The 25201-nt window shown below is 36.2% G+C and overlaps 1 protein-coding gene across 4 annotated transcripts in view; it reads left to right on the plus strand.

The window, feature by feature from the left end:
- Positions 1-25201, plus strand: part of ARHGAP29 (Rho GTPase activating protein 29) — an 82444-nt gene that overhangs the window by 14117 nt on the left and 43126 nt on the right. For 2 of the 4 annotated variants that reach the window (XM_061411143.1, XM_061411144.1), the window contains exons 2-3: positions 4155-4391; positions 19879-20013. In XM_061411143.1, coding sequence (XP_061267127.1) covers positions 4187-4391; positions 19879-20013 — 340 coding nt within the window. In that variant the 5' untranslated portion in view covers positions 4155-4186. Of the gene's footprint in view, positions 1-812; positions 905-4154; positions 4392-19878; positions 20014-25201 lie in introns of all 4 variants that reach the window. The other 2 variants (XM_061411145.1, XM_061411146.1) reach the window with 2 other exon arrangements.

A 25201-nucleotide genomic window follows, 5' to 3' on the forward strand; every position in this document is an offset into this window, starting at 1 on the left:
GGGTACCAGAAGTTAGTGTTCACATTTCTGATGCACATATTACTTAGAATTTGGAACATACAGAGAAAATAGTTTTGCACAGTAGTTTTCTCTTTGCTACACAGCTCTTTGTGAAGTGGATAATATGTGTTTTTTTTATATTGATGACTTGGAGTTGGAAGAAATGCAAGAGAATTAGAAGAGTTTCACAAATATTTTGCTCAACAATCTGTTTGCACAGTTCAAACTTCACTTGGAAGTCATATTTAGTAGGCTTCCACAAAGTCAGTGACGTTTCTGGAATTGTTTCCAGTCCTATATTTCATGGTCACAATTTACAGATATATTGTAATGAAGCCACATGTTGTTCATTACTTACGTATGTCTACAGTCTCCTGCAGTAAAGCACTGCTAATGATAATGGCTAATAGTTATTGCACCTTCATGATGAACCAAGTGTTGTGCTAAGTGTGCTTTCCGTATTATTATCTCATGTAATTAAATTTACAGTTACAGTATCTGGTAACTACATTTTATGTTCCCACCAGCTAGAGGTTCATTTTGGGACATGAGAAAGTAATGTGGGTGATCTTGGAAAGTGTATATCCTCCAAACTTTCTCACTGCTTGCTTGCTTGCTAAGTCGCTTCATCATAGTTCAGTTTTGTGAAAGTATGGATTAACTTTATGTTAACATTTTTTCAACTGTATTGTTTCCTTTTTTTAGTTTGAAATATGAAAAGTAGTAAAGTGTATATAGTAAAAATAAAGTGTAGTACATTACTCACCATAATGCTGACTCCTCACATCCCCATCATTTTTGTTTGTTTACAGATAGTCTTGACTAAAAATGTTCAAGCATTTTTGAAACACTCTATAACTTTGAGTTACTAATTTGACAATTGAAGTAAAATAGTTTTACTGAGGTGGGTGATTTGTTTTATTTGAAGCTTGTGATACACGCTTTAAAACTTATAACCATCTTTTTACCAGTGACAATGACCACTTTTCTAATTTACTAAACTAAAAGCCATCAAAATTAATCACAGTGGCTTTACTAAGTAAGCTGAAAAAGTGATAACTTAGGCAAATAGTCTTCTAAATTAATGGTTTGTAAAAGAGCTGCCCAAACAAGACACTTGAGTGTTATTTTGTTTTTGTTGGAGGGGAGACTTAGGTATAATAGTGCCCCCTAAATTGTCCTAAGTTCATTTTAGAAGTTATTTACACGTTTAAGAATTAATGTTAGATAGGTTTGAAACTAGAGTAAATGTAGAAATTGCATTTCCAGAAATGATTTGAGGATAACAATATTGAATAAAGGACTTTTAAATGTTATTAAAGAAGTGTCAGGACACCTTATTTAATAATCGGAAGTAGAGGAACAGTAATAGAAATCCACCTTTGATTTCAGTCTTATATACCCTTGCCTTTACTCAACTTTATATGCCGTTCTTTTTTTGAAAGATACTATTTTAGAGACAGATTTTTAAAAACAATTTCTATTTTCCATTCAAGACACTGAAACAAACCAGAGTTAACCATTTTATTTCTATAAAAATTAATTAAAATTTTGTAAAATTATAAAGTTTATAAATTCATTATAAATTGCTTATTCATTATTGTTCATTATTCATCCTGGAAAATCATTACTTATTCAGACAGTTTTGAGTTTTTCATCCCTCATTCTGCTATAAGCAGAGAACAAACACATGGTTAGCAAACATTGATCATGATTGCCTTGAGATTATAGTCTGGATAGGGAAACATGAATCATCTATGGGAACTTGGATAAGTGCAGTGATGGAAAGGATAAGATGCTATAAAGCATCCAACAGGAAATTCTGTTCTAGTTTGGTGGCGGTGGTGGTTATGAGGCAGGGGAGGTCCAGGAAGGCTTCTTTGAACTGAGATCAGAATGAGTAAACAAAGAGGAAGAATAGTCCAGGCAAATAGAACTGTATATAGACAAGACCCTGTTGAGTCCAACAGTTGGTGTTTTTCAGGTTGTAGGGACAAAATCCATAGTAAGTCTCAGAGCAATTTGATGGGTTACAACTGGCATTTTAAAAAACGAAATGGAACAGGAAAGAAAACATCTGAGTAAGAAAACATCACCTGGCTCCTTAGCCAGTATCTGTTTTATGTTTATGCATTCCTGCATGCATACACCACACACAAACATACTTAATATGTATACTAGCTCCTGATATAAAATTATTTTCTCTACAAGTCATGGTAAACAAATATTATTGAAAAAATGAGAAAGAGGTGTGTGGGTGGCCAGAATGCTGAGAGTGTTGAGTAGGAATTTGACTTCAGATGACATTGCAGAAATAGATAGGAGGCAGATCTCATGTTGAACCTTGTGATGCACGATAGCTTCTCATTGTCCTTTGGAAGAGTTTTGAACAGAGAAATAACATGATGAGATTCATGTTTTGAAAATGAATGCCTTTGTAATGAGACACTACCTATGGAATGAACAAGAATGAATGTGGAGAAATCATTAGGAAATTAGTAGCAGTAGCTCAGACAAGAAATCATGGTTATTCAGCTAGTGTGGTAGTAGAGATAGAATTAGAGAGTAAAAAACTGTGGATGGCTGGGGCGGGGGTGGGGTGCGGTAATCTATGGAGTTGGGCAATGTATAGTAAAGAGTAAATGATACAATTTTATATCTTACATGTAACCCAGAAATGAATATTCCATAAAACTTTCTACTGTAAATTTCACAGAAGTCCTTAGTCACTCTACCATTTTCAAAGTATCCAAATATCCAAGACAAAACATTTGGTAAATATTTCAATGATAATGCTTGAGCTAATTTAATTCCTCGAGTCATTTCTCTTTTGATTTCAAGAGATATAAACAAAGTTAGGACTTTTAATTCCAGGAAGATAAAATGTAAGGATGAAGCAGAAACATAGTAAGGTTTTCCTTGAGTTCCAACTGTGTACCCGGTTTAGGTGTTTTAAATGAAGTATTTTAATTTTTATGTTCCCTTTTAATCTTCACACAGCCTATAACCAAATTGTGCAGGTTACTAAGTATTCAGCTAGGATTCAAATCTCAGTCTTTGTCATAACAAAGATTGTGTTTTTATTATATCACCATGAAATTACCAAAAATATTGCTCCAGTGATCATATATTTATTTGTTCAGTCCAAGTGTGTCGTCATTGACTCAAAGGACATGAGTTTGAATAAGCTCTGGGAGATGGTAAAGGACAGGGGAGCCTGTGTGCTGCAGTCCATGGGGTAGCAAAGAGGCGGACACGACTGAGTGACTGAATAACAACAGTGTGTCAGATTTGTGGACATGCTTAGAACTTAATTTCAACAGAGAAGTATTCTTGATGAAAAGTGATAATCCAGAGTGTGTGTGTGTATTGTTGTTTAGTTCATGGGGTCACAAAGAGTCAGACATGCTTGAGCGCCTAGCACTTCACCAAAGTTGTCAGTTGTGTCTGACTCTTTGCGACCCCATGGACTGTAGCCTACCAGGCTTCTGCATCCATGGGATTTTCCAGGCAAGAGTCCTGCAGTGGGCTGCCATTTCCTTCTCCAGGAGATCTTCCCAACCCAGGGATTGAACCTGGGTCTCCTGCATTGCAGACAGATGCTTTACCATCTGAGCCACTAGGGAAGCCCAGAAGAGATGATTAACGGTTTGTCAGGTCAAACATAGGAATGATGGAAGGGAGACTTTGAAAACAGGCCTTTCTATTTTCAAAGCTCATATTTCACCTTTATTTTTGAAGGTGAGGTCATAGTGGGAGAATATGTTCTTCTACTAAGTGACATTTCAGAACAACTTTTATAGCTTAAAAAATTCTGTGCCCTAGGAATTAAGAGGAAGTTTATTAAGAGCATAGATTTTGGTCACAAGGCAGATGTGGTTTTAAGTACCAATTCATCATTTATCAGCTGAGAGCTTAGACAAATCATTTAACCTCCAAATCACTTTCCTAACTTGGGAATTGGGAATCTGCATATCATAGACTTGTCAAGATTATTGGCACTTAATAAATGGAAGTTGCTATATTAGTAATACAGAGTTTGTTGTTTTTTTTTTAAATAGAATATTGAGGTGGGCTTTGAGCTATTCGTGAAAACCTGGTACCTTGGTTAATGAAATATTTGCATTTCTCTCTTTTTTTCTCTCCCACTTAAGGAATTCCATTTTTTTGACTGTTATGTGAAAGGATGATTGCTTACAAACAGAAAAAGACAAAGAAAAAACGTGTTTTGTCAACAGGCCAGCTCTCAACTGATGTTACAACTTCTGAGATGGGGCTCAAGTCCATAAATTCCAACGCCATTTTGGATCCTGATTACATCAAGGAGTTGGTGAATGACATCAGGAAGTTCTCCCATATGTTACTGTATTTGAAGGAAGCTATTCTTTCAGGTTTGTTGACTCTGTTTCCCTTAGCCTTCTTACTGGATGGTTTGTAATATCGTAAATGCCAGCCTCGCTTGCATATAAGAATGTACACAGTAGTAGAAGCAGAGTATTCTGCTTTAGCTGTTTTATATATGTTTTGCCAAATGTTTGATGTTTCCAGTGTAAACTATGTTATAATCAGATACAGTGCAATACGTAGTAGAAAGCTTGGGAAGTGAGGGAACAAGACCCATTTGATATGGGAGATTTTTAGATATTTGGAATTTTAACCCTCTTGTTAATGGTAGCAATGCACTGTTTGGTCTGTAATAAGCACACTAATATTTTTAATTTACATTGTTAATACATCTGCCTAGATTCAGTTCGGAGAAGGCAATGGCACCCTACTCCAGTACTCTTGCCTGGAAAATCCCATGGACAGAGGAGCCTGGTAGGCTGCAGTCCATGGGGTCGCTAGAGTCGGACACGACTGAGCAACTTCACTTTCACTTTTCACTTCCATGCATTGGAGAAGGAAATGGCAACCCACTCCAGTGTTCTTGCCTGGAGAATCCCAGGGACGGGGGAGCCTGGTGGGCTGCCGTCTATGGGGTCACACAGAGTTGGACACGACTGAAGCGACTCAGCAGATTCAGTTTTCTATATTGTTCTTGAAACAGTCTAAAATCACTGATTTGAGTGAATTTTTTCCTCAGAAGTCAAACTTAATTCTGTTTTGCTGTTCTCTTCCTCAAAAGAGAGTCACAGAATTTACTTTTTGTCTAGTTAGAAATGGATACTAGAACCTGAGACTTGATTGTCCTGAAAGAAAGAGCTATATACATCTGTACTCCCTGACTTGATCTTAGTACTTGTCTTTCAACTTTCTGTGCCTCTTTTATATCTAATTTTGATGGCAATTAATAATCATACAACTGATATTCTTTTGTAATAAATAGCAGTTCAGTCCATATTCATAAAGGTATGTCTGGATGTAGAAAATGAAGTTTCCTGGTTATTTATATGACACCTTCTGGGGTTTCATAGACATAAGATTTCAGTAAATATTTTCTGTGAATATAAGTTAGATACTCATTTTCTGATATGCATTCTGAAAAATAGAAACTAAAAAACCATGCCTTTTGTCATAAATACTGCTTTTAAGAGTTTATTTCTAACCTACCTGTAATTTTCCATTTGAAATGCCCCAAATACCTGGACTTGAATTGTAGCCTCAAAATTTTAGTATTGGACTTACCCTTAAATGACAATCATGTAAGTCATTCTTTTGAGACTAGATATATGTTTTTAGAAAAGAATTTACCTACATTTCTGTTCATTTTAATAGCTTGATTTTGAAAAAAAATAGCTTGATTTTGAAGTCTAACTTTGGATAATTAAATGATAATAAAGTTACTTTGTTATTGTGGAAAGATATTCTAAATACATTAAGCATTATACCAGTAACAGATTCATTATTAAAATGACGCATCTGCCATTTATTTAAAAAAGCATAGCTATGTAATAAAGGTTTGTTCTTAACTGGGTTTTTAAAAAATTTACATATAGTAAAATTTTATCTTTTTGATGTAACTGGGTTAACTTTTAACTCAAAATTTATATTAATTGGCAAATCATTTAAGGTAAAATCTGATTTTATTTAATGTATCAATTAAAATAGGTTTCACTAATATAAATAAGAGTTTTAGTTAGAGTATCTATTTGTTTTTGTTTTCTGTAGGAAATTTTACATCATTTGGAATCTTTATCTCACATGTTTATCCCTTGTTTCACAGATTTTAAATGATGGTAATTTAAAACAAGTTGGACCCACTCCTTATATCCATACTTTTTTTAATGAGTTTTAAATTTGTGAATAGACAGTTCATTAGAAAGGAAGAGGATTGAAAGTTGATCCTAAGTAAGAAGAAAAGAGGAAATTGGTAATAAGATAGGAAAAGGAAACTACCTTTTGAGGTAAAAAGATGTATACGGAAATATATTTTTTACATAAATGTAATGTTAAAAATCTGTAAGGATGTTCTTTAAATAAGAAAACTAGTACTTCAAAATTTAGAACTTGAGTGTATTGCTAATAGTAAAAAAGTTTTCCATTTATGGTTGGTAAATTAATGCAAAATACCATCTTTTGGGTAACCAGCTCTCATTAGTGAGCAGTGGCCAGAGAATTTCCATTAGTTTATCTTTGGATTGATGTTAATGCTTGATTCTTTAGTTAGAGTTAAAAGGATTTATGTATGCCATCTCAAAATAAATTTTGGATTTAGCAAGAATTTATTTTCTCTGTCTTTGTGTTGTTGTTATCCAAATCTGGAAATACATTCTTTAGTTTATTTGAATTGATAGAACCTTTTTGTTTGTTGTTTTCCTTAAAGGAGTATGTATAAACAGTATAAATCAACCTCATAAATGACAAATGCCATGTAATAAAATGTTTAATTTTGATCATGATTTTCAGCTTGTTAGAATGTCATGCTATTTATTTAATAGAATTATTGCAAAAATCACATGAGATATAATCTTCAGGAAAGCAGGTAAAAAGTTTAAATTCTGTAGCTGTCTAAGGTGGTTTAATATACATATGTTAGTGGACATAGACATAGGTCATGCTTTTGTCTCTGAGCATTGAGAAATTTCCCTGGACTCCTGCTGTTCTGTATAGTTGTAAACTGGCCAGACAGCAAAGAGCTGTTTCATATTTTTCTTTTGGAGTGAAGAGACCATTGTCAGTATTTGATTGGTGGCTTTGCCACTGTTTTGTCTTTTGCCTCCTCAAGAGGAGGGATGCCAGATTTTTGATATTGTTTATTACCTTTCAGTTCATGTTGGTTGGCTATGAAAAAGCTAAAAAGTTGTCTTTTAAGAATGTAGCTGTGGGTATGCAAATCACCTTTGGTGTTATCTGCATACCATTTTCTTTATGTACTTTACCTGTCATGAAGCAGTGGTGTACAAAATCATGTAACTACTGCTTCAGGTGTTCAGTCATTGTTAAGGCTAGGTGTAAAGTAATAGCTTTGTGATAGGTTTTGTATCTACATTTCCCTTTCCTTGAACTAGTTATAGAGATTATTATAATTGTATATGATGCTTTACATTTTACAGAGTAGTTTCACATGCAAACAGTAATCACACAGTCCCCACAAAGGCAGGGTTTAGCCCGTTTCATAGACGAGTTGTATGTATAATTTAAATTATGTGATTTCATCAACCTCTGATTGCTGATAAATAACTACTATTTCATTTGGAACCTAGAGGTCATGAATGTAGAATGGTGTGACCTTTGCTCATGCTTTATTAGCTGTTTTACATGGCAGTATGATACTATAACGGAGAAGGCAATGGCACCCCACTCCAGTACTCTTGCCTGGAGAATTCCATGGATGGAGGAGCCTGGTAGGCTGCAGTCCATGGGGTCGCTAAGAGTCAGACACGACTGAGTGACTTCACTTTCACGCATTGTAGAAGGAAATGGCAACCCACTCCAGTGTTCTTGCCTTGAGAATCCCAGGGACGGGGGAGCCTGGTGGGCTGCCGTCTGTGGGGTCGCACAGGGTTGGACACGACTGAAACGACTTAGCAGCAGCAGCATGATGCTATAAAGACACTGCTCAGTTTTCATTTCATTCTATTTCATGTGGTATTTATATTGACTTACCCAGTATGGTAGCCTCTAGACATATGGCTGTTTAAATTTAATTAGAATTTAAAATTCAGCTCCTCAGTTGCAGTAACTGCTTCAAGTGCTTATTACCCATCTCTGCTTAGTTGCTACCATTTTGAATGGTGAAGATATAAAAATTACCATCATTACAGAGATTTCTCTGGTGGCTCAGATGTTAAAGTGTCTGCCTGCAATGCGGGAGACCTGGGTTCGATCCCTGGGTCGGGAAGATCCCCTGGAGAAGGAAATGGCAACCCACTCCAGTACTCTTGCCTGGAGAATCCCATGGACGGAGGAGCTTGGTGGGCTACAGTCCATGGGGTCGCAAAGTGTCGGACATGACTGAGCAACTTCACTTCTTCACTTCTTCTTCACAGAGATTTCTGTCAGACAGTGATGGTATTGACATTTGGTTTTCATCAATCTCTGGAATATTGAGATGAATTTTTGAGCTATTAAGTATTTTATATTTTTATAGCCTAAAAAGAAAACCTAGAAAAAGTTGTTATTTTAGCAAAATTTTACCTAGAAATAGGAATTCTTGGAATTCATTTGAATTCCCCTTCCTTAAATTGCCTTTGGGATGTGTAGCTTTCATGCAGTTATTTGATTTGAACCAGCAGATCACTTTCTAAGCAGTTTATACAAGTTGGTGTGATTCGTAATAAGGGATGGCAGAAAGAGCTCAGGAAAGAGAATCACACAATCTAGGTTCTAGACCCAGTTCTGCTATTGACTAGTTTTGGAATATGGCTTAAGTCATCTAATACTTTGTTAAAAATGAGGTGCTTACACCAGATGCTATTGATATTATAATTCTGATTTAAAAATTGATTGGAGTTGGAAATTCTACATTGTTCAGAATATTGACAGTTCAGAGCTGAAGAAGACAGCTAAGTATTTGTATTCAAACTATATAACACATTTTAGAGGACATCTGGCTCCCACCAATTTATTGGGTTTTTTAATGTGAATTTTATGATAACTTTCTTAAATGTGACGTTAATGAAAATTTCCCAAGTGAGGATGTTACGCTCATATTGCAGTAGGTGTTGAACTGATTACAGAAAATTGTTGTTGTTCAGTCGCCAGGTTGTGTCTGCCTCTTCATAGCCGCGTGGACTGCAGTACACTAGGCTTCCCTGTCCCTCACCATTTCTTGGAGTTTGACCAAGTTCATGTAATGTCTGCCAAAGGACTCTTTGCCCCTTAACAGAGTTAAGATGTGTGTGCACTTTGTCTCTACTGTTTTTATTTACAAACGAAAGCAGAGAGCTTAATGTGGGAGGTCATAGGACTGTGAACACAGTTGCTTTTGATATAGGGTAAGTGATAGATTATTGGTTCTCTGTCCACTACGTATTTCCTAGAGGAGGTTACCCTGTGAGCTTTTTTGGGGGCGTGGGGGGCTGTGCAGGATCTTTGTTGCTACACAAGCTTTCATCTAGTTGACGCGAGTGGAGGCTACTCTCTAGCTGTGGTGCACAGGCTTCTCATTGCTGTGGCTTCTCGTTGCAGAGCGTGGGCTTTAGGGTGCTCAGGCTTCAGAAGTTGTGGCTCGAGGGCTCTAGAGCACAGGCTCAATGGTTGTGGCACAGGGGCTTAGTTGCTCCATGTATGTGGGATCTCCCTGGATCAGGGATCGAACCCATGTTTCCTGCATTGGCAGGCAAATTCTTTACCACTGAGCCATCAGGGAAGCCCCCTTAGTCTTATGTAAATAGCAGATGTGAAATTTGAAGTTTTAGATCTCTCTCCAGTGTCATTATGGTACATTATGAATAATTACAGGACAAAATTTGCATCTTATGTTAAAATGCTGAAGGCACGCTGTTATACGTATATCCCCTGTGTTTAAATATAGCACTGCAGATTAACGTATGTGCAGTACCAATTGAGGTTTATGTTGCCCCACTGAGAAATAGTGTATTCTGAATTTCAAAGATAAATGCTCTTCTAGTTTATACAGTAACCTTAAACTCTCCCTTTGTGATACACCTTCTCCATTCCCAAGTGAGCACCATGTGTGGAAGTTCGAAATTTGGAAATTTGAAGAAGCACAAGGCTTTTAATTGGGCTAGAAAGAATAGTGCACATTGCTTACTTTGTCTAGTACTCAGTGCTTGGAAGTGTCCATTGCCATTATAACATACATTTGAAGAAAAAAAATGGGCAGTTAATCTAATAGTTATAGATTTTTTGATTATGTAACTTTAAAAAATGGATTTTAATAAAATTTTACTATTGTGACAATGGTGCCCTGTTTTTCTGTTTGTTTTTTAAATAGGTTAGGAAGGAAGATAAAACTTCATCATCAGTTTCAGATGAAGTTCTCTAATTGTTAAAAATGATTTCTAGTTAAGAGTGTTTTTATCACTTTTAATTTGTAAAAATATAACTGGTCTCATAAGTGACAGCTTTTGATGAATTCTGAGTCCCAAATTTAACAGAACTGTAGTCAGAAGTGGTATGTGAACATTCTAAAGCAAACTTTACTGAAAGAAGGAATTAAGTAAAAATTTTAATGTCATTAAATACTATGTTCTGTTGTGAGAGGGAAGTTCTGTATAAACTTTCAAAATCTGAATTGAAATCTTGTGGATTACCCCATTTTTTACACAGGAGGGTGTGTAAATTTATTTAGGCAACTTACAGTGAGTATTAATTTAACCATTGTTGGCTAGTATTTTACTTTCAACCTTTATAGTGTGCAAGAAATTTTGTGAAATAGTGGCAACATAAGTTGCTAGTCCTCCTATTGTGTTTGTCAGAAGTAAACCTCTCTAGAAGTGATTTCTAATCGTTATCGTTTAGGAAAAGCTAATACGGATGTTAATAGGTTCAGGCTTAGTGTCTAGAAGGTACAAAATGAATCTTTGGGGAATGAAGTATGAAATACAGGTAGCTCATTTATTACACATGTGCCAGCTTTAGGAGATTGCTTTCCTCTTCTGCACTTACCTAGTATGGCTTACATAATTGAACCTCATTTGTAATAGTAACTGGCATATTCAACTGGAAGTTGAAGCCTGTTAAATCAGATTGCAGAGTATACCTGTCATTAAGCTATAACTTTTTTAACCATGTTGATTGTCGTGGTGACTAAGAACATAAATTCTAGAGCCAGAGCCCTGAGGTGGAATTCTCATTCTGCCACTATTTGTATATAACCCTGGGCAAGTTACCAGTATTCTCTTCCTCAGTTTCACATCTCCTAAAATAAGATAGTAGTAACTACATTATTGGGTCATTGTGAAAATTAAATGAGTTCATACTTCATATATGTAAGGCTCATAGAATAAGTCTTTTAAAATGTCAACTGTAACTATTTTTACAATCCCCAAGTGATTGGATAATGAAAGTTGCTGTTAAGGCTTCACTTTTATCCTGTAAATTCAGAAGTCATTTCAGAAAACACAAAAGTGAGTTTCCTTGTGATAAGTTCTGAAAACTTTTCCCCTCCTCCTTGTTTTCATTGCTTTCCCAGAGAGGTTAAACTGAATTAATAAGACTGAGTTAAAAAATTATTGTCAGTTTTTATTTTTTTAAATCAAGGAAAACACCATGGCCTTTTCACTTATTTATTTACCTAAGTATTTCCATGAAGTGTTTGCATTATAAACACTGTGCTATTGTGTTAATGCATGAGAACCAAAAAGTGGGACTGGCTAATCTGTTCTCACTTGATAAGCGGAGTGAAGCAGAAAATAAACGGCACAAATGAAAGAAACAATAAATTAAAATTCACGTTACCATATAGGGATGGTAGATAAGCAAATGTTGGGATATAGGAGTTTTACTCTTTTATATAGCTGGTATTAAAACTGATTGAACCTTATAATATTTGCATATTTAATACCTTTGTACTATAATTTAAATTTTATTACATTTATAATATGGCCACTATAAAACTTAAAAATTATCTTATATGACTAAATTAAATACTGTAATTTACTTGGTAGGTATAGAAATACTTTTATAAAATATATTCTTAATTATTTTATTTCTAAGTGGTTTGCTAATTTAGATTTTACATATAAAATTAAATTAAAATTTAACTGTAATATCTCTTTTTCATTAAAATATTGTGGAACCATACTATAATTTGTTACTGAGTGTAATTCTGTGTGGGACAAATCTGTTTTCAAAGGTATTTAGTTTGAATGGCTTTCAGATTTAATAGTAATGATAGTTTGCATATATTAAGACTATAAAACACTTTTGTTTCTGTCAATTTATTTGATATTCACAACAAACTTATAAGGTAACTTGAATGAAATAATGATGAATCTGAGGTTAGAGAAACTGAGTTTTGTATATGGTCATTTCAGGGAAGTGGCAGATTAAGCATTGTAATGGAAGTTTGATTTAAATCTATTGTTTTCTACCACACCAATCAGCCGCATACCTTTCTTCTGTATTGAAAAAAAAGTAAAAGTAGTTCAGCTGTGTCCAGCTCTTTGCCATGGACTACCCCTGGACTGTAGTCTGCCAGGCTCTTCTGTCGATGAAATTCTCCAGGCAAAAATACTGGAGTTGGTTGCTATTCCCCTCTCCAGGGGAATCCTCCCAACCCAGAGATCGAACTCAGGTCTCCCGCATTGCAGGCAGATTCTTTACCGTCTGAGCCACCAGGGAAGCCACTGGGGAAGAACAGTTACTGTCTTTTTTTGCTTAGCTCATTATTACTGCTTTTGATGGTTTGGAGATATTTAGCGTTGGTGAAGGAGCTGCCTAAACGTAAAACTTTCTGAAAAAATAAAAGTTCAAGAAGCTTTTGCTTCATAAAAATAACTTGAGATAGCTTTATTCTCCTATAATGAAAAAGAACATTGGAACATTTTTTAAAATTATAAAACATAATTAAGGGCTTGCTATTTTATAACGTTCCAGCTGAAATATTATCAGAATATTCTCATGTCCTAGTAGTTATAGTTAAACTCATCTACTCAAATACATAGGGGAGTTTATGAATCTTTGTACGTAAGGCTTTTTAAATTATCATGTTCATTTCCATTGATTATTATACTTCAGAGATGTGTTCAGTCACAGAAAATAGGAATTATTTATAGAGTAATTTGAGATATTTCTGAAATTTCTTTTTTTTTTAATTAATTTTATTTTATTTTTAAACTTTACATAATTGTATTAGTTTTGCCAAATATCAAAATGAATCCACCACAGGTATACATGTGTTCCCCATCCTGAACCCTCCTCCCTCCTCCCTCCCCATACCATCCCTTTGGGTCGTCCCAGTGCACCAGCCCCAAGCATCCAGTATCGTGCATTGAACCTGGACTGGCATCTCGTTTCATACATGATATTTTACATGTTTCAATGCCATTCTCCCAAATCTTCCCACCCTCTCCCTCTCCCACAGAGTCCATAAGACTGTTCTATACGTCAGTGTCTCTTTTGCTATCTCGTATACAGGGTTATCGTTACCATCTTTCTAAATTCCATATATATGCGTTAGTATACTGTATTGGTGTTTTTCCTTCTGGCTTACTTCACTCTGTATAATAGGCTCCAGTTTCATCCACCTCATTAGAACTGATTCAAATGTATTCTTTTTAATGGCTGAGTAATACTCCATTGTGTATATGTACCATAGCTTTCTTATCCATTCATCTGCTGATGGACATCTAGGTTGCTTCCATGTCCTGGCTATTATAAACAGTGCTGCGATGAACATTGGGGTACACGTGTCTCTTTCCCTTCTGGTTTCCTCAGTGTGTATGCCCAGCAGTGGGATTGCTGGATCATAAGGCAGTTCTATTTCCAGTTTTTTAAGGAATCTCCACACTGTTCTCCATAGTGGCTGTACTAGTTTGCATTCCCACCAACAGTGTAAGAGGGTTCCCTTTTCTCCACACCCTCTCCAGTATTTATTATTTGTAGACTTTTGGATTGCAGCCATTCTGACTGGTGTGAAATGGTACCTCATAGTGGTTTTGATTTGCATTTCTCTGATAATGAGTGATGTTGAGCATCTTTTCATGTGTTTGTTAGCCATCTGTCTTCTTTGGAGAAATGTCTATTTAGATCTTTGGCCCATTTTTTGATTGGGTCATTTATTTTTCTGGAGTTGAGCTGTAGGAGTTGCTTGTATATTTTTGAGATTAGTTGTTTGTCGGTTGCTTCATTTGCTATTATTTTCTCCCATTCTGAAGGCTGTCTTTTCACCTTGCTAATAGTTTCCTTTGATGTGCAGAAGCTTTTAAGTTTAATTAGGTCCCATTTGTTTATTTTTGCTTTTATTTCCAATATTCTGGGAGGTGGGTCATAGAGGATCCTGCTGTGATGTATGTCAGAGAGTGTTTTGCCTATGTTCTCCTCTAGGAGTTTTATAGTTTCTGGTCTTACGTTGAGATCTTTAATCCATTTTGAGTTTATTTTTGTATATGGTGTTAGAAAGTGTTCTAGTTTCATTCTTTTACAAGTGGTTGACCAGATTTCCCAGCACCACTTGTTAAAGAGAAGGAAATGAATACCGAATAACTCAGTTACTGTCTTTCAGTATTTTGCTTTAAAACAACTTCAGTATATGTTTATAAGGGCTTCCATGTAGGAAAAAAGGGATTTCAAATTGGTAGAACATCTATGTTGACACTTATAGGAATGTTCTGCACTGGTTTTTAAGAAAAATTATAGTAGTCATTCTCAGGCCCCTCTATGCTGTTAAAAATTATTAAGAATCCTGAAGAGTTTTTGTTTCTGTGGGCTGTATCTGTTACTATATACTGTAAACTAAGAACATTGAAAAATATATAATAATATGTTTTTAAAACATATGAAACACTAATAATAATTTTTAAATATATTAATAAACATAATAATTTTGAAATATATTTATTTCCACATAGTTAATTTCCTTGACTCTGAGAAAGCCAGAATTTATTACCTTGGTTTATTTAGGCATTTAAACCATTAGTATTTTGTGCATACGTGCTAAGTCGCCTCAGTTGTATCCGACTCTTTGTGACCCTATGGACTGTAGCCCACCAGGCTCCTCTGTCCATGGACTTTCCTAGCAAGAATACTGGAGTGGGTTGCCATTTCCTTCCCTGGGGATCTTCCTGACTTAGGGACTGAATTCGGATCTCCTGCATTTGGAGCAAGTTCTTTACCACTAGCGTCACCTGGGAAACCTTCTTGTTTAATATCCAATATTCATTTTGAATATTGACCATTCTTCAGATCAGATCAGATCAGTCGCGCAGTCGTGTCTCACTCTTTGCGACCCCATGAATTGCAGCACGCCAGGCCTCCCTGTCCATCACCAACTCCCGGAGTTCACTGAGACTCACGTTCATCGAGTCAGTGATGCCATCCAGCCATCTCATCCTCTGTCGTCCCCTTCTCTTCCTGCTCCCGATCCCTCCCAGCATCAGAGTCTTTTCCAGTAAGTCAGCTCTTCGCATGAGGTGGCCAAAGTACTGGAGTTTCAGCTTTAGCATCATTCCTTCCAAAGAAATCCCAGGGCTGATCTCCTTCAGAATGGACTGGTTGGATCTCCTTGCAGTCCAAGGGACTCTCAAGAGTCTTCTCCAACACCACAGTTCAAAAGCATCAATTCTTCGGCGCTCAGCCTTCTTCACAGTCCAACTCTCACATCCATACATGACCACAGGAAAAACCATAGCCTGGACTAGACGAACCTTTGTTGGCAAAATAATGTCTCTGCTTTTGAATATGCTATCTAGGTAGGTCATAACTTTCCTTCCAAGGAGTAAGCGTCTTTTAATTTCATGGCTGCAGTCACCATCTGTAGTGATTTTGGAGCCCAGAAAAATAAAGTCTGACACTGTTTCCACTGTTTCTCCATCTATTTCCCATGAAGTGGTGGGACCGGATGCCATGATCTTCGTTTTCTGAATGTTGAGCTTTAAGCCAACTTTTTCACTCTCCACTTTCACTTTCATCAAGAGGCTTTTGAGTTCCTCTTCACTTTCTGCCATAAGGGTGGTGTCATCTGCATATCTGAGGTTATTGATATTTCTCCCGGCAATCTTGATTCCAGCTTGTGCTTCTTCCAGTCCAGCATTTCTCATGATGTACTCTGCATAGAAGTTAAATAAACAGGGTGACAATATACAGCCTTGACGTACTCCTTTTCCTATTTGGAACCAGTCTGTTGTTTCATGTCCAGTTCTAACTGTTGCTTCCTGACCTGCATACAGATTTCTCAAGAGGCAGATCAGGTGGTCTGGTATTCCCATCTCTTTCAGAATTTTCCACAGTTTATTGTGATCCACAGAGTCAAAGGCTTTGGCATAGTCAATAAAGCAGAAATAGATGTTTTTCTGGAACTCTCTTGCTTTTTCCATGATCCAGTGGATGTTGGCAATTTGATCTCTGGTTCCTCTGCCTTTTCTAAAACCAGCTTGAACAGAGGATTCTTGCTGACCCACAAAGATCAAGCTCTTTTTCCTGAGACCTCAAAATAAGACAAATTATTTTTACCTACTGTTTCCTAAGTATGTTAATATCTGTAGAAATTAATCTGAAACAGCACAGTAGGGGATAGAAATGACTGGCTTTCCTTTCTCTCTTTTTTTCTGGGGTCGGGGGAGTGCCATGCTGGCTCCCACCATCCACCATCCAGTTATGCAGTTGTTCACTTTCAGGGTACGTGTAGAGCAATATCAGCATTGTTAACCTGAAGTGTCACTGAAAACTTTATCAACTGGAGTCCAGTGCTTATGTGCATTTCCTTTGCCTTTAACGTTATACTCTCCACTCATTTCCAAAGCTGCTTAAGCCACATCTAATCTCTTGGGTTTATCTATTATTAAAATTTTTGGATGAATGAGTGGAATTTTTACTGAAGGCACTCTATTCTCTCTCCTCCCATCACTACCTGAACTATTCTTCTTTACCTCTACCTGGGATACTTTTTGCCCTAATATACCCAGCTCCCCACCTTGCCTGCTCCTTTTATACTCGTTATTTCTTGCTCTTGATAATACTGTTAATGAACAGATTGTTTGACAGATAATAGTAGAATTTTCTTTTGTTTTTTTCATCCTGTAGATTTTCTTTCTAGTGGCTGTCTTTTAATATTTCTTTAAATATTTGCATAATTATAAAACACGTCTTTAAAAGTGTTTTTTAAAGCTTTTAATATTTCAGTAGGGAGACCGTATAATGTTAAGAGCTTAGCTTTTAGAATTATACAACCCGGGTTCACATTCTGACTTGGTGAACCTAGATGTGCCTCAGTTCTCTCATATATACAATGGAAATTTTTCAAATTATCTACCTAATAGAATTGATATGAAAACTAAATGAGGTGATAGGCTTTAAGTGCTTTTAACAGTGCCTAGCACATAACGAAATGGCAACCCACTCCAGTGTTCTTGCCTGGAGAATCCCAGGGACGGGGGAGCCTGGTGGGCTACCATCTATGGGGTCGCACAGAGTCGGACACAACTGAAGCGACTTAGCAGCAGCAGCAGCACATAAGGAAGCATTTAACAAATGTGCCATTATTAAACACCAGTGCTATATATAAGGTTATAGAAATGAACATTACATCAGAGTATTGTATTTTAGGTGGTTGTCTTTTCAAAGTTTTGAGGATTACTTAAGGGATTTTAAAGGTTAAAGTGACTATACTTTCTGGTTTGCCAGGCATGGTGATCCAGAAACACGCCTGTTTAGTGGGAAGTGCCCCCCTTTTCACTTACTAGAGTATTTTGGTTTGAAAGATAAATTATATGGTCACCTTATTTCCAGGGGTTATAAAAGATTGTCTGTATGTCTTTGACCAGGGATACTATAATGCTCAAAATTCTCCAAGCCAGGCTTCAGCAATATGTGAACTGTGAACTTCCTGATGTTCAAGCTGGTTTTAGAAAAGGCAGAGGAACCAGAGATCAAATTGCCAACATCCACTGGATCATGGAAAAAGCAAGAGAGTTCCAGAAAAACATCTATTTCTGCTTTATTGACTATGCCAAAGCCTTTGACTCTGTGGATCACAGTAAACTGTGGAAAATTCTGAAAGAGATGGGAATACCAGACCACCTGATCTGCCTCTTGAGAAATCTGTATGCAGGTCAGGAAGCAACAGTTAGAACTGGACATGGAACAACAGACTGGTTCCAAATAGGAAAAGGAGTACGTCAAGGCTGTATATTGTCACCCTGCTTATTTAACTTCTATGCAGAGTACATCATGAGAAATGCTGGACTGGAAGAAGCACAAGCTGGAATTAAGATTGCTGGGGAAATATCAGTAACCTCAGATATGCAGATGACACCACCCTTATGGCAGAAAGTGAAGAGGAACTCAAAAGCCTCTTGATGAAAGTGAAAGAGGAGAGTGAAAAAGTTGGCTTAAAGCTCCACATTCATAAAACGAAGATCATGGCATCTGGTCCCATCACTTCATGGGAAATAGATGGGGAAACAGTGTCAGACTTTATTTTTCTGGGCTCCAAAATCACTACAGATGGTGACTGCAGCCATGAAATTAAAAGACGCTTACTCCTTGGAAGGAAAGTTATGACCTACCTAGATAGCATATTCAAAAGCAGAGACATTATTTTGCCAACAAAGGTTCGTCTAGTCCAGGCTATGGTTTTTCCTGTGGTCATGTATGGATGTGAGAGTTGGACTGTGAAGAAGGCTGAGCGCCGAAGAATTGATGCTTTTGAACTGTGGTGTTGGAGAAGACTCTTAAGAGTCCCTTGGACTGCAAGGAGATCCAACCAGTTCATTCTGAAGGAGATCAGCCCTGGGATTTCTTTGGAAGGAATGATACTAAGGCTGAAACTCCAGTATTTTGGCCACCTCATGCGAAGAGTTGACTCATTGGAAAAGACTCTGATGCTGGGAGGGATTGGGGGCGGGAGGAGAAGGGGACGACAGAGGATGAGATGCCTGGATGGCATCACTGACTCACTGAACGTGAGTCTCAGTGAACTCCAGGAGTTGGTGATGGACAGGGAGGCCTGGCGTGCTGCAATTCATGGGGTCGCAAAGAGTCAGAATGACTGAGCGACTGAACTGAACTGAAGTATAAATGTCTAAGCAGGCAGGTGTGCACTGGGAAGGAAGCATGCCTAAAAGAGCACAGTGCTGCTCTGTTTCAGCTGCTTATGGCCAAGGAGGATATGGGCCTGGTATTAACCACATTTTGATTTTTCAAGAGTAGGCATAAATCTGGAGTTCTTGTAATGATCCCCCAGTTTTTCATCATTGGCAGTTAACTCAATTTTTCTAAAAGTATAAAATTTCATTGAACCATATAAAGATCTATGCATTTTATTGTATGTAAATTATATCAGTTTTTAAAATATATAGGCGAAATGGAGGTACTTACATATATGCCTGTGAGTTGCTCATTTCTGATATCTGATAGTAGCTTAATGAAGAGTCAATTCTTACGTGGTAACTTAACATGTAAGTGCCATTTCATATGAGTTAATATTTCAGACATTTATAGGGCTTTAACTGATACAATATGTATTTAAAAGTATATTAATAAAAACTGAAAGACAGGAAAAACTTATAAAGTTGCCTCAAGGGAAATCTGGAAAGCACATTTAGACTGAGAAAACTGCAAAAGGTTAGTGCCTAAGTTGACTCTATGAGTGCTTTTGAAATCTTTAGTGAATTAAAATGATTATGGATTTTTTGAAGGCTAAATGAGTTACATGTAATTGCAGTGGTGAAAATAAAAGTGAACATACTGTAGGCAAAAATTTTGGAGCCACTGCTTCTGTTTAAAATGTGCTCCCAAATGATCTTTCATGGTTTATTTAGACTCTTGTAATGTGTTTGGGAAACAAATTAAAAAATTTTTTTTTCCTTTAAGAGTGTTTTAAAGAAGTCATTCATATACGTCTTGATGAACTTCTTCGTGTTTTAAAGTCTGTAATGAATAAACATCAGAACCTCAATTCTGTCGATCTTCAAAATGCTGCAGAAATGCTTATCGCAAAAGTGAAAGGTAAGAAAGACACTATTAACCATGGGTTGGCATGAGCAAAAAGGATCCACGTGATATATTTTGGTTCATAATGTCTGTGGAGCCATCTCTCATGGCGCATGTATGATGTGTATCAGTAGGAGTCATACACACTTTGATATTTAAATATTCCTAAGTCACCCTGGAGAAGGGAATGGCAATCCACTCCAGTATTCTTGCCTGGAGAATTCCATGGACAGAGGAGCCTGGTGGGCTACAGTCCATGGAGTTGCAAAGAGTCGGACATGTCTAAGCAACTAACACACTAAGTCACACCTAAAAGTCTCTTTGTCTTAAAAATTAAACTTTATTTGGCAGGAAACACTCTAAAAATACTAAGTGAAATTAACTAAACAACTGACGTTTAAAATTTTTGAGTTTTTTGAAAGTATGTATGCTCTTTTGAAATAAGTTACTGGCGCACAAAAAGTCTTTGTTATCTGAGGACAATTGATACTGGAAAATGGCCATTTGTAGTGACTCCACTTAAAGGGGGGAAACAAATGGAAAAAGTAGACTTAATTGGTACCTTATTTTAAAATGTGGATAAATGAAACTAAAATTGTAGAATAAGTTTATCATATATGTGTATATAAATGTGTATATATATTACATGTGCTAAAAGAAATAAGAATTAGGACATTATCCTTTGATGAAATAATTTGAACCAAAAATTGTTAAAATCTATTATTCTAGGCTGCGTTATATAAAGATTGAGAAAAATGAGACTAGAGACAAAGGAGTTCAGTTAGGAGATTATTGGAAATAATGGGCTAGATGAGGGTTGAATGTCTGAGCTAAGACAGAAGCTGGGGTATGGTAGAAGTAGAGTGTGGCTATTACAGAAGAGGAGATGGCTGTTGATTTGATGGAACGTAGGACAGGTTGAGTGTTAGGGATTAAGCTGAAGTTTGAAGTTGAAGATGTAGTGGACTTGGATTATTGTTGACCTGTGAGTGTTAATGGAAGAGGATGACACCAACTCAGAGTGTGCAGACTGATTAGAGGACTGAGTGTGAGCTCCCAGGGACAGAGAGAAGGTGAGAAACATGAAAGTAGGTAGATTATCTGGAGAAAGATGTTATGGAATTTTAAAAATGTTAGGTTCTAAGAAGTGATTGTCAGTGTTAAATGTTAACCTGATAGGTAATGTGAATTCAAATAGTTTAACAATTTAGTTTAACAATAGTTTAACTCACTAAAAGTGAGTCACCATGGCTTGAGTAATGAAATGAGAGGCTTTTTTGGGGAGAGGGATTACCTGTCCAGAGTCTCAAAGGTCAGGTGAACATTAACTGGGCTAGGGCAGGGATTGGAACTGCAATTCTGGATGCTTGTCGAACTCTGGATGTGAAGAACATGATGTGATTGATATAGAGAGGGCAAAGGGCAGTGTCAAGGAATTAGGCAGGAAGGGAAAATAAAAACCTTGTCAATACAATATAGTCCATGTACTTAAGAACTGCCTTCCCTTTTTATGTAGATTTATTCTGTTTGCGTGGTTCTCTTTTTTTCTGTATTTCAAGCACTGGAAAAATATAGATGGTTTCAAAGTGGATAGCTTCTGTTGTGACTCTTAAAAATGCTCAGTAACCAAATTTGTTTTAAAATAGATTGTCTATAAGCGCAATTTAATGTAAGTTAGAGTAATTAGTGTCTATAGATAGTAAAATTTCCATGCTTGCAAATAAGGACCACGGTTCATTCAATTGTTGTCAGTAGCTATTGTGTGTAGTCAGGATGTCCTGGGGAAGGAGGGTGTCTGTGTATGGTTGATGTCCACATTCCAGAAACAGACTGCAAGAAAGTGACCTCTCCACTGCTTTACAGATCTTTTTTCTTTGAGGTAAAGCAATTTTTTGAGTATTATTTCCCACTAAGAGTGTCTTTACCTTTGGAATTATTGTTACAGTCTTACTTTTGTGTTGGATGAAATTTAGAAGATTACTTTGTTGTTGGGGAATTTATTGTTTCAGTAGGACTCCACTTGCTCTGTTTCAGTAGGACTCCATGACGCTAGAAAACTAAAAATTATGTTTTCTTTGGTGTAAGTTTTAAGTTTCTAAATGACCCCCCTTATCTTATTGTTGAGGCCATCTAAAAATGTTATTGATACCTCAAATGAAAAATATTCAGTAACCTAGAAAACTGATGTCAAATTAGAGCTTATTTAATTCTTTCATTTAATCTTAATTTAGTTTTCAAACCATGGAAAGGCCAGGATTTGAAGTGTAGAAACCATTTTTGAATATCGTTGTTGTTTAGTTGTTCAGTGGTATCTGACTTCTTTGTGACCCCATCAACTGTAGTATGCCAGGCTCCTCTGTTCATGGAATTTCCCAGGCAAGAATACTGGAGTGGGTTGCCATTTCCTCCTCCAGGGGATCTTCCTGATCCAGGGATAGAACCTCAGTCTCCTAAGGATTCTTTACGTTTGAGCCACCTGGGAAGCCCTAAAGACAGTTAGATCAGGGAGGTATAATTTTGTTTGTGCTGCTCAGGGTGTGAATGCATGAAATCTATGCACTTCCTATGCATAGTCATAACAGTTGCATTGGAATAAAATTGAAATCCTTTTAACTTCTCTTATTTTTTTATTTTAAATGTGGGATTTACCTTTTAATAACCTTACAAGAAAAATCCTTAGCTTTTCCCCATTCATTCTAATAGTGATTTGTATTTCCTGTGTCTTGTTTCCAAGCCGGAAGCTCAGTCTGACAAAATATTTGCAGTATGGTAAGAGAGATACAGCTTATTTGTGAAGTAGATGAAGACACCATAGCACTCAGTAATTTATTGTGTATGTAGTAGTTGTGTTTTCATCATTTACAAGCATTTTGGTAAACCTCATTTGTAATATAAAAGGACCATTTTTAAGGTTTTTCATGATCTGTATTTTGCCCTATATTTAAAAATTGGCAAACAAGAAAAATAAGTATCCAAAATTGTAGAAGCCTCACATGTTTTCTTTGTATTGAAACTTAATTTTTTAATAGGCAGTTCATTCACATGATTCATAGTGCAAACAGTATAAAAAGGTATTCAATCAGACCTTAGCTACCCATTCCTTTCCCTAGATAAGCAACAACTATTACTGGTTTTTTATGTATCTTTCTGGAGACATTACATATACAAAAGCAAATAACAATACGTTCTCTTTCTTATGCAAAGGTTAACAGTCTGCTCTTTGCTCATTGTTCTGAGTTAACTGTATATAAAAGGTCTTCTTTTGCTGTTATTTGTTTTTTCAAAGCTGCGTGATATTCTGTTATATTGATGTACTATAATTAATTTAACTAGTTCACTACTAATAGATGTTTGGATTGTTTCTAATTTTTTTATTACAAACAATGCTTCAATGAATATCTTGTGTATATTCCTAGGTGGGTAGTTACTAGAACAGAGCACACGTACATCTATGTTTTCTATATTGCTAACATCCTCCATAGCTTTTCTGTCCTTCTGATCATCTTGCTGAAGAAGCTCATTTCATACACCTTTGCCAACAGAGCTGGTGACCAGACTTCGTTATCCAGTCTGGTAGCAAAAAAATGGTATCTCAGTATAGATTTGATTTGCATTTCCCTCATTTTGGGTATAGTTGAGTATCTTTTCATATGTTTCAGAGCCATTTGCACATCATTTTATGTGACTTGACTGTTGATTCAAATTTTTTTCTTGGTGGTCTTTTTTTAGTACTGATTTATAGAAACTCTGTATAAGTGAAATTAGTCCTTAATCTTTGATATAAGTTGCAGGTTTTCTTTAGTTTGTTTTTATCTTTTGAGTTGCTTATTTTATTTTATTTTGCATCTATATCTCAATCTTTTGTATGTTTTTTGAGTATAAGGGAAGGATTTCCCTGCTTGGAGATTATAATAGCATTCGCCATTGTTTTTTCTTCTAATGTTTTCATGGTGTTATTTATTAAATTTAAATCTTTGGTACATTCTAGAGTATCTATGTTTCTGGCTAGTTTATTGAATAATTCCTATTTTCCCCATTGGTTTAAGATGCCATCTTTATCATAAATATACTACATTGTCACATATTTAATATCTGTTTCTAGAGTTTATTCAGGAGAAGGCAATGGCACCCCACTCCAGTACTCTTGGCTGGAAAATCCCATGGACGGAGGAGCCTGGTAGGCTGCAGTCCATGGGGTTGCTGAGGGTCGGACACGACTGAGCGACATCACTTTCACTTTTCACTTTCATGGATTGGGGAAGGAAATGGCAACCCACTCCAGTGTTCTTGCCTGGAGAATCCCAGGGATGGGGGAGTCTGGTGGGCTGCCGTCTGTGGGGTCGCAGAGAGTCAGACACGACTGAAGCGACTTAGCAGCAGCAGCATCAGAGGTTATTCTCTCCCCTTGATTTGTTTAGTTATGTGTCAATACCTTATTGTCTCCATTGTTTTATAGTGTTTTAATGTCTGATAGGGATAGCTCCTCTTTCCAATATTCTTTTTGTTCAGGATTTTATTTTTCCATAAGCACTTTTCAATTGATTTTTCCTAGTTCCAAAAAATATGTGCTAGTATTTTGAAGGTGATTTGAATTAAATTTAAATTAATTTATAATTAAATCTATAAACATAGATTATAGTTAATTTATAATTAAGTTTATAAATTAAATTAAGGAGCAATTTGTATATTCAGCATTTCTGAGAATATAGGATGCATGTAAGTTCTTCAGGTTGTCTTTTTTGTTTCTCAGAAGCAATGTGAAGTTTTCATTTTATAAATCCTAAAGCTTTTGGTTTGTGTTTTTGCAATTTTCCCCATGCATATAGTGAAAATTTTCTTCCATTGTATCTTTTAATTCAGCAGTTTTCAAACTTTGGCCTCTGATTTATGACATCACATTAATGAATTGTAGCCAGCATTTTTAAAATATGAAAGTGAATAGAAAAGAAGTTTAAGACTTAAGGATGTTTCAGAAACTTTAAAGATGTTATATAACTGTATATATAGTTATCTATTATATGTTTATGGTATACTTGGTCATGATGTGATGTGTATTTCTTTTTTTTTTTTTTAATTTTTTTTATTATTATTTTTTTTACTTTACAATATTGTATTGGTTTTGCCATACATCAACATGCATCCGCCACGGGTGTACACGTGTTCCCCATCCTGAACCTCCCTCATACCATCCCTCTTTTCTTAC

This window comes from Bos javanicus, chromosome 3 (assembly GCF_032452875.1).
Source record: "Bos javanicus breed banteng chromosome 3, ARS-OSU_banteng_1.0, whole genome shotgun sequence".
NCBI lineage: Eukaryota > Metazoa > Chordata > Mammalia > Artiodactyla > Bovidae > Bos > Bos javanicus.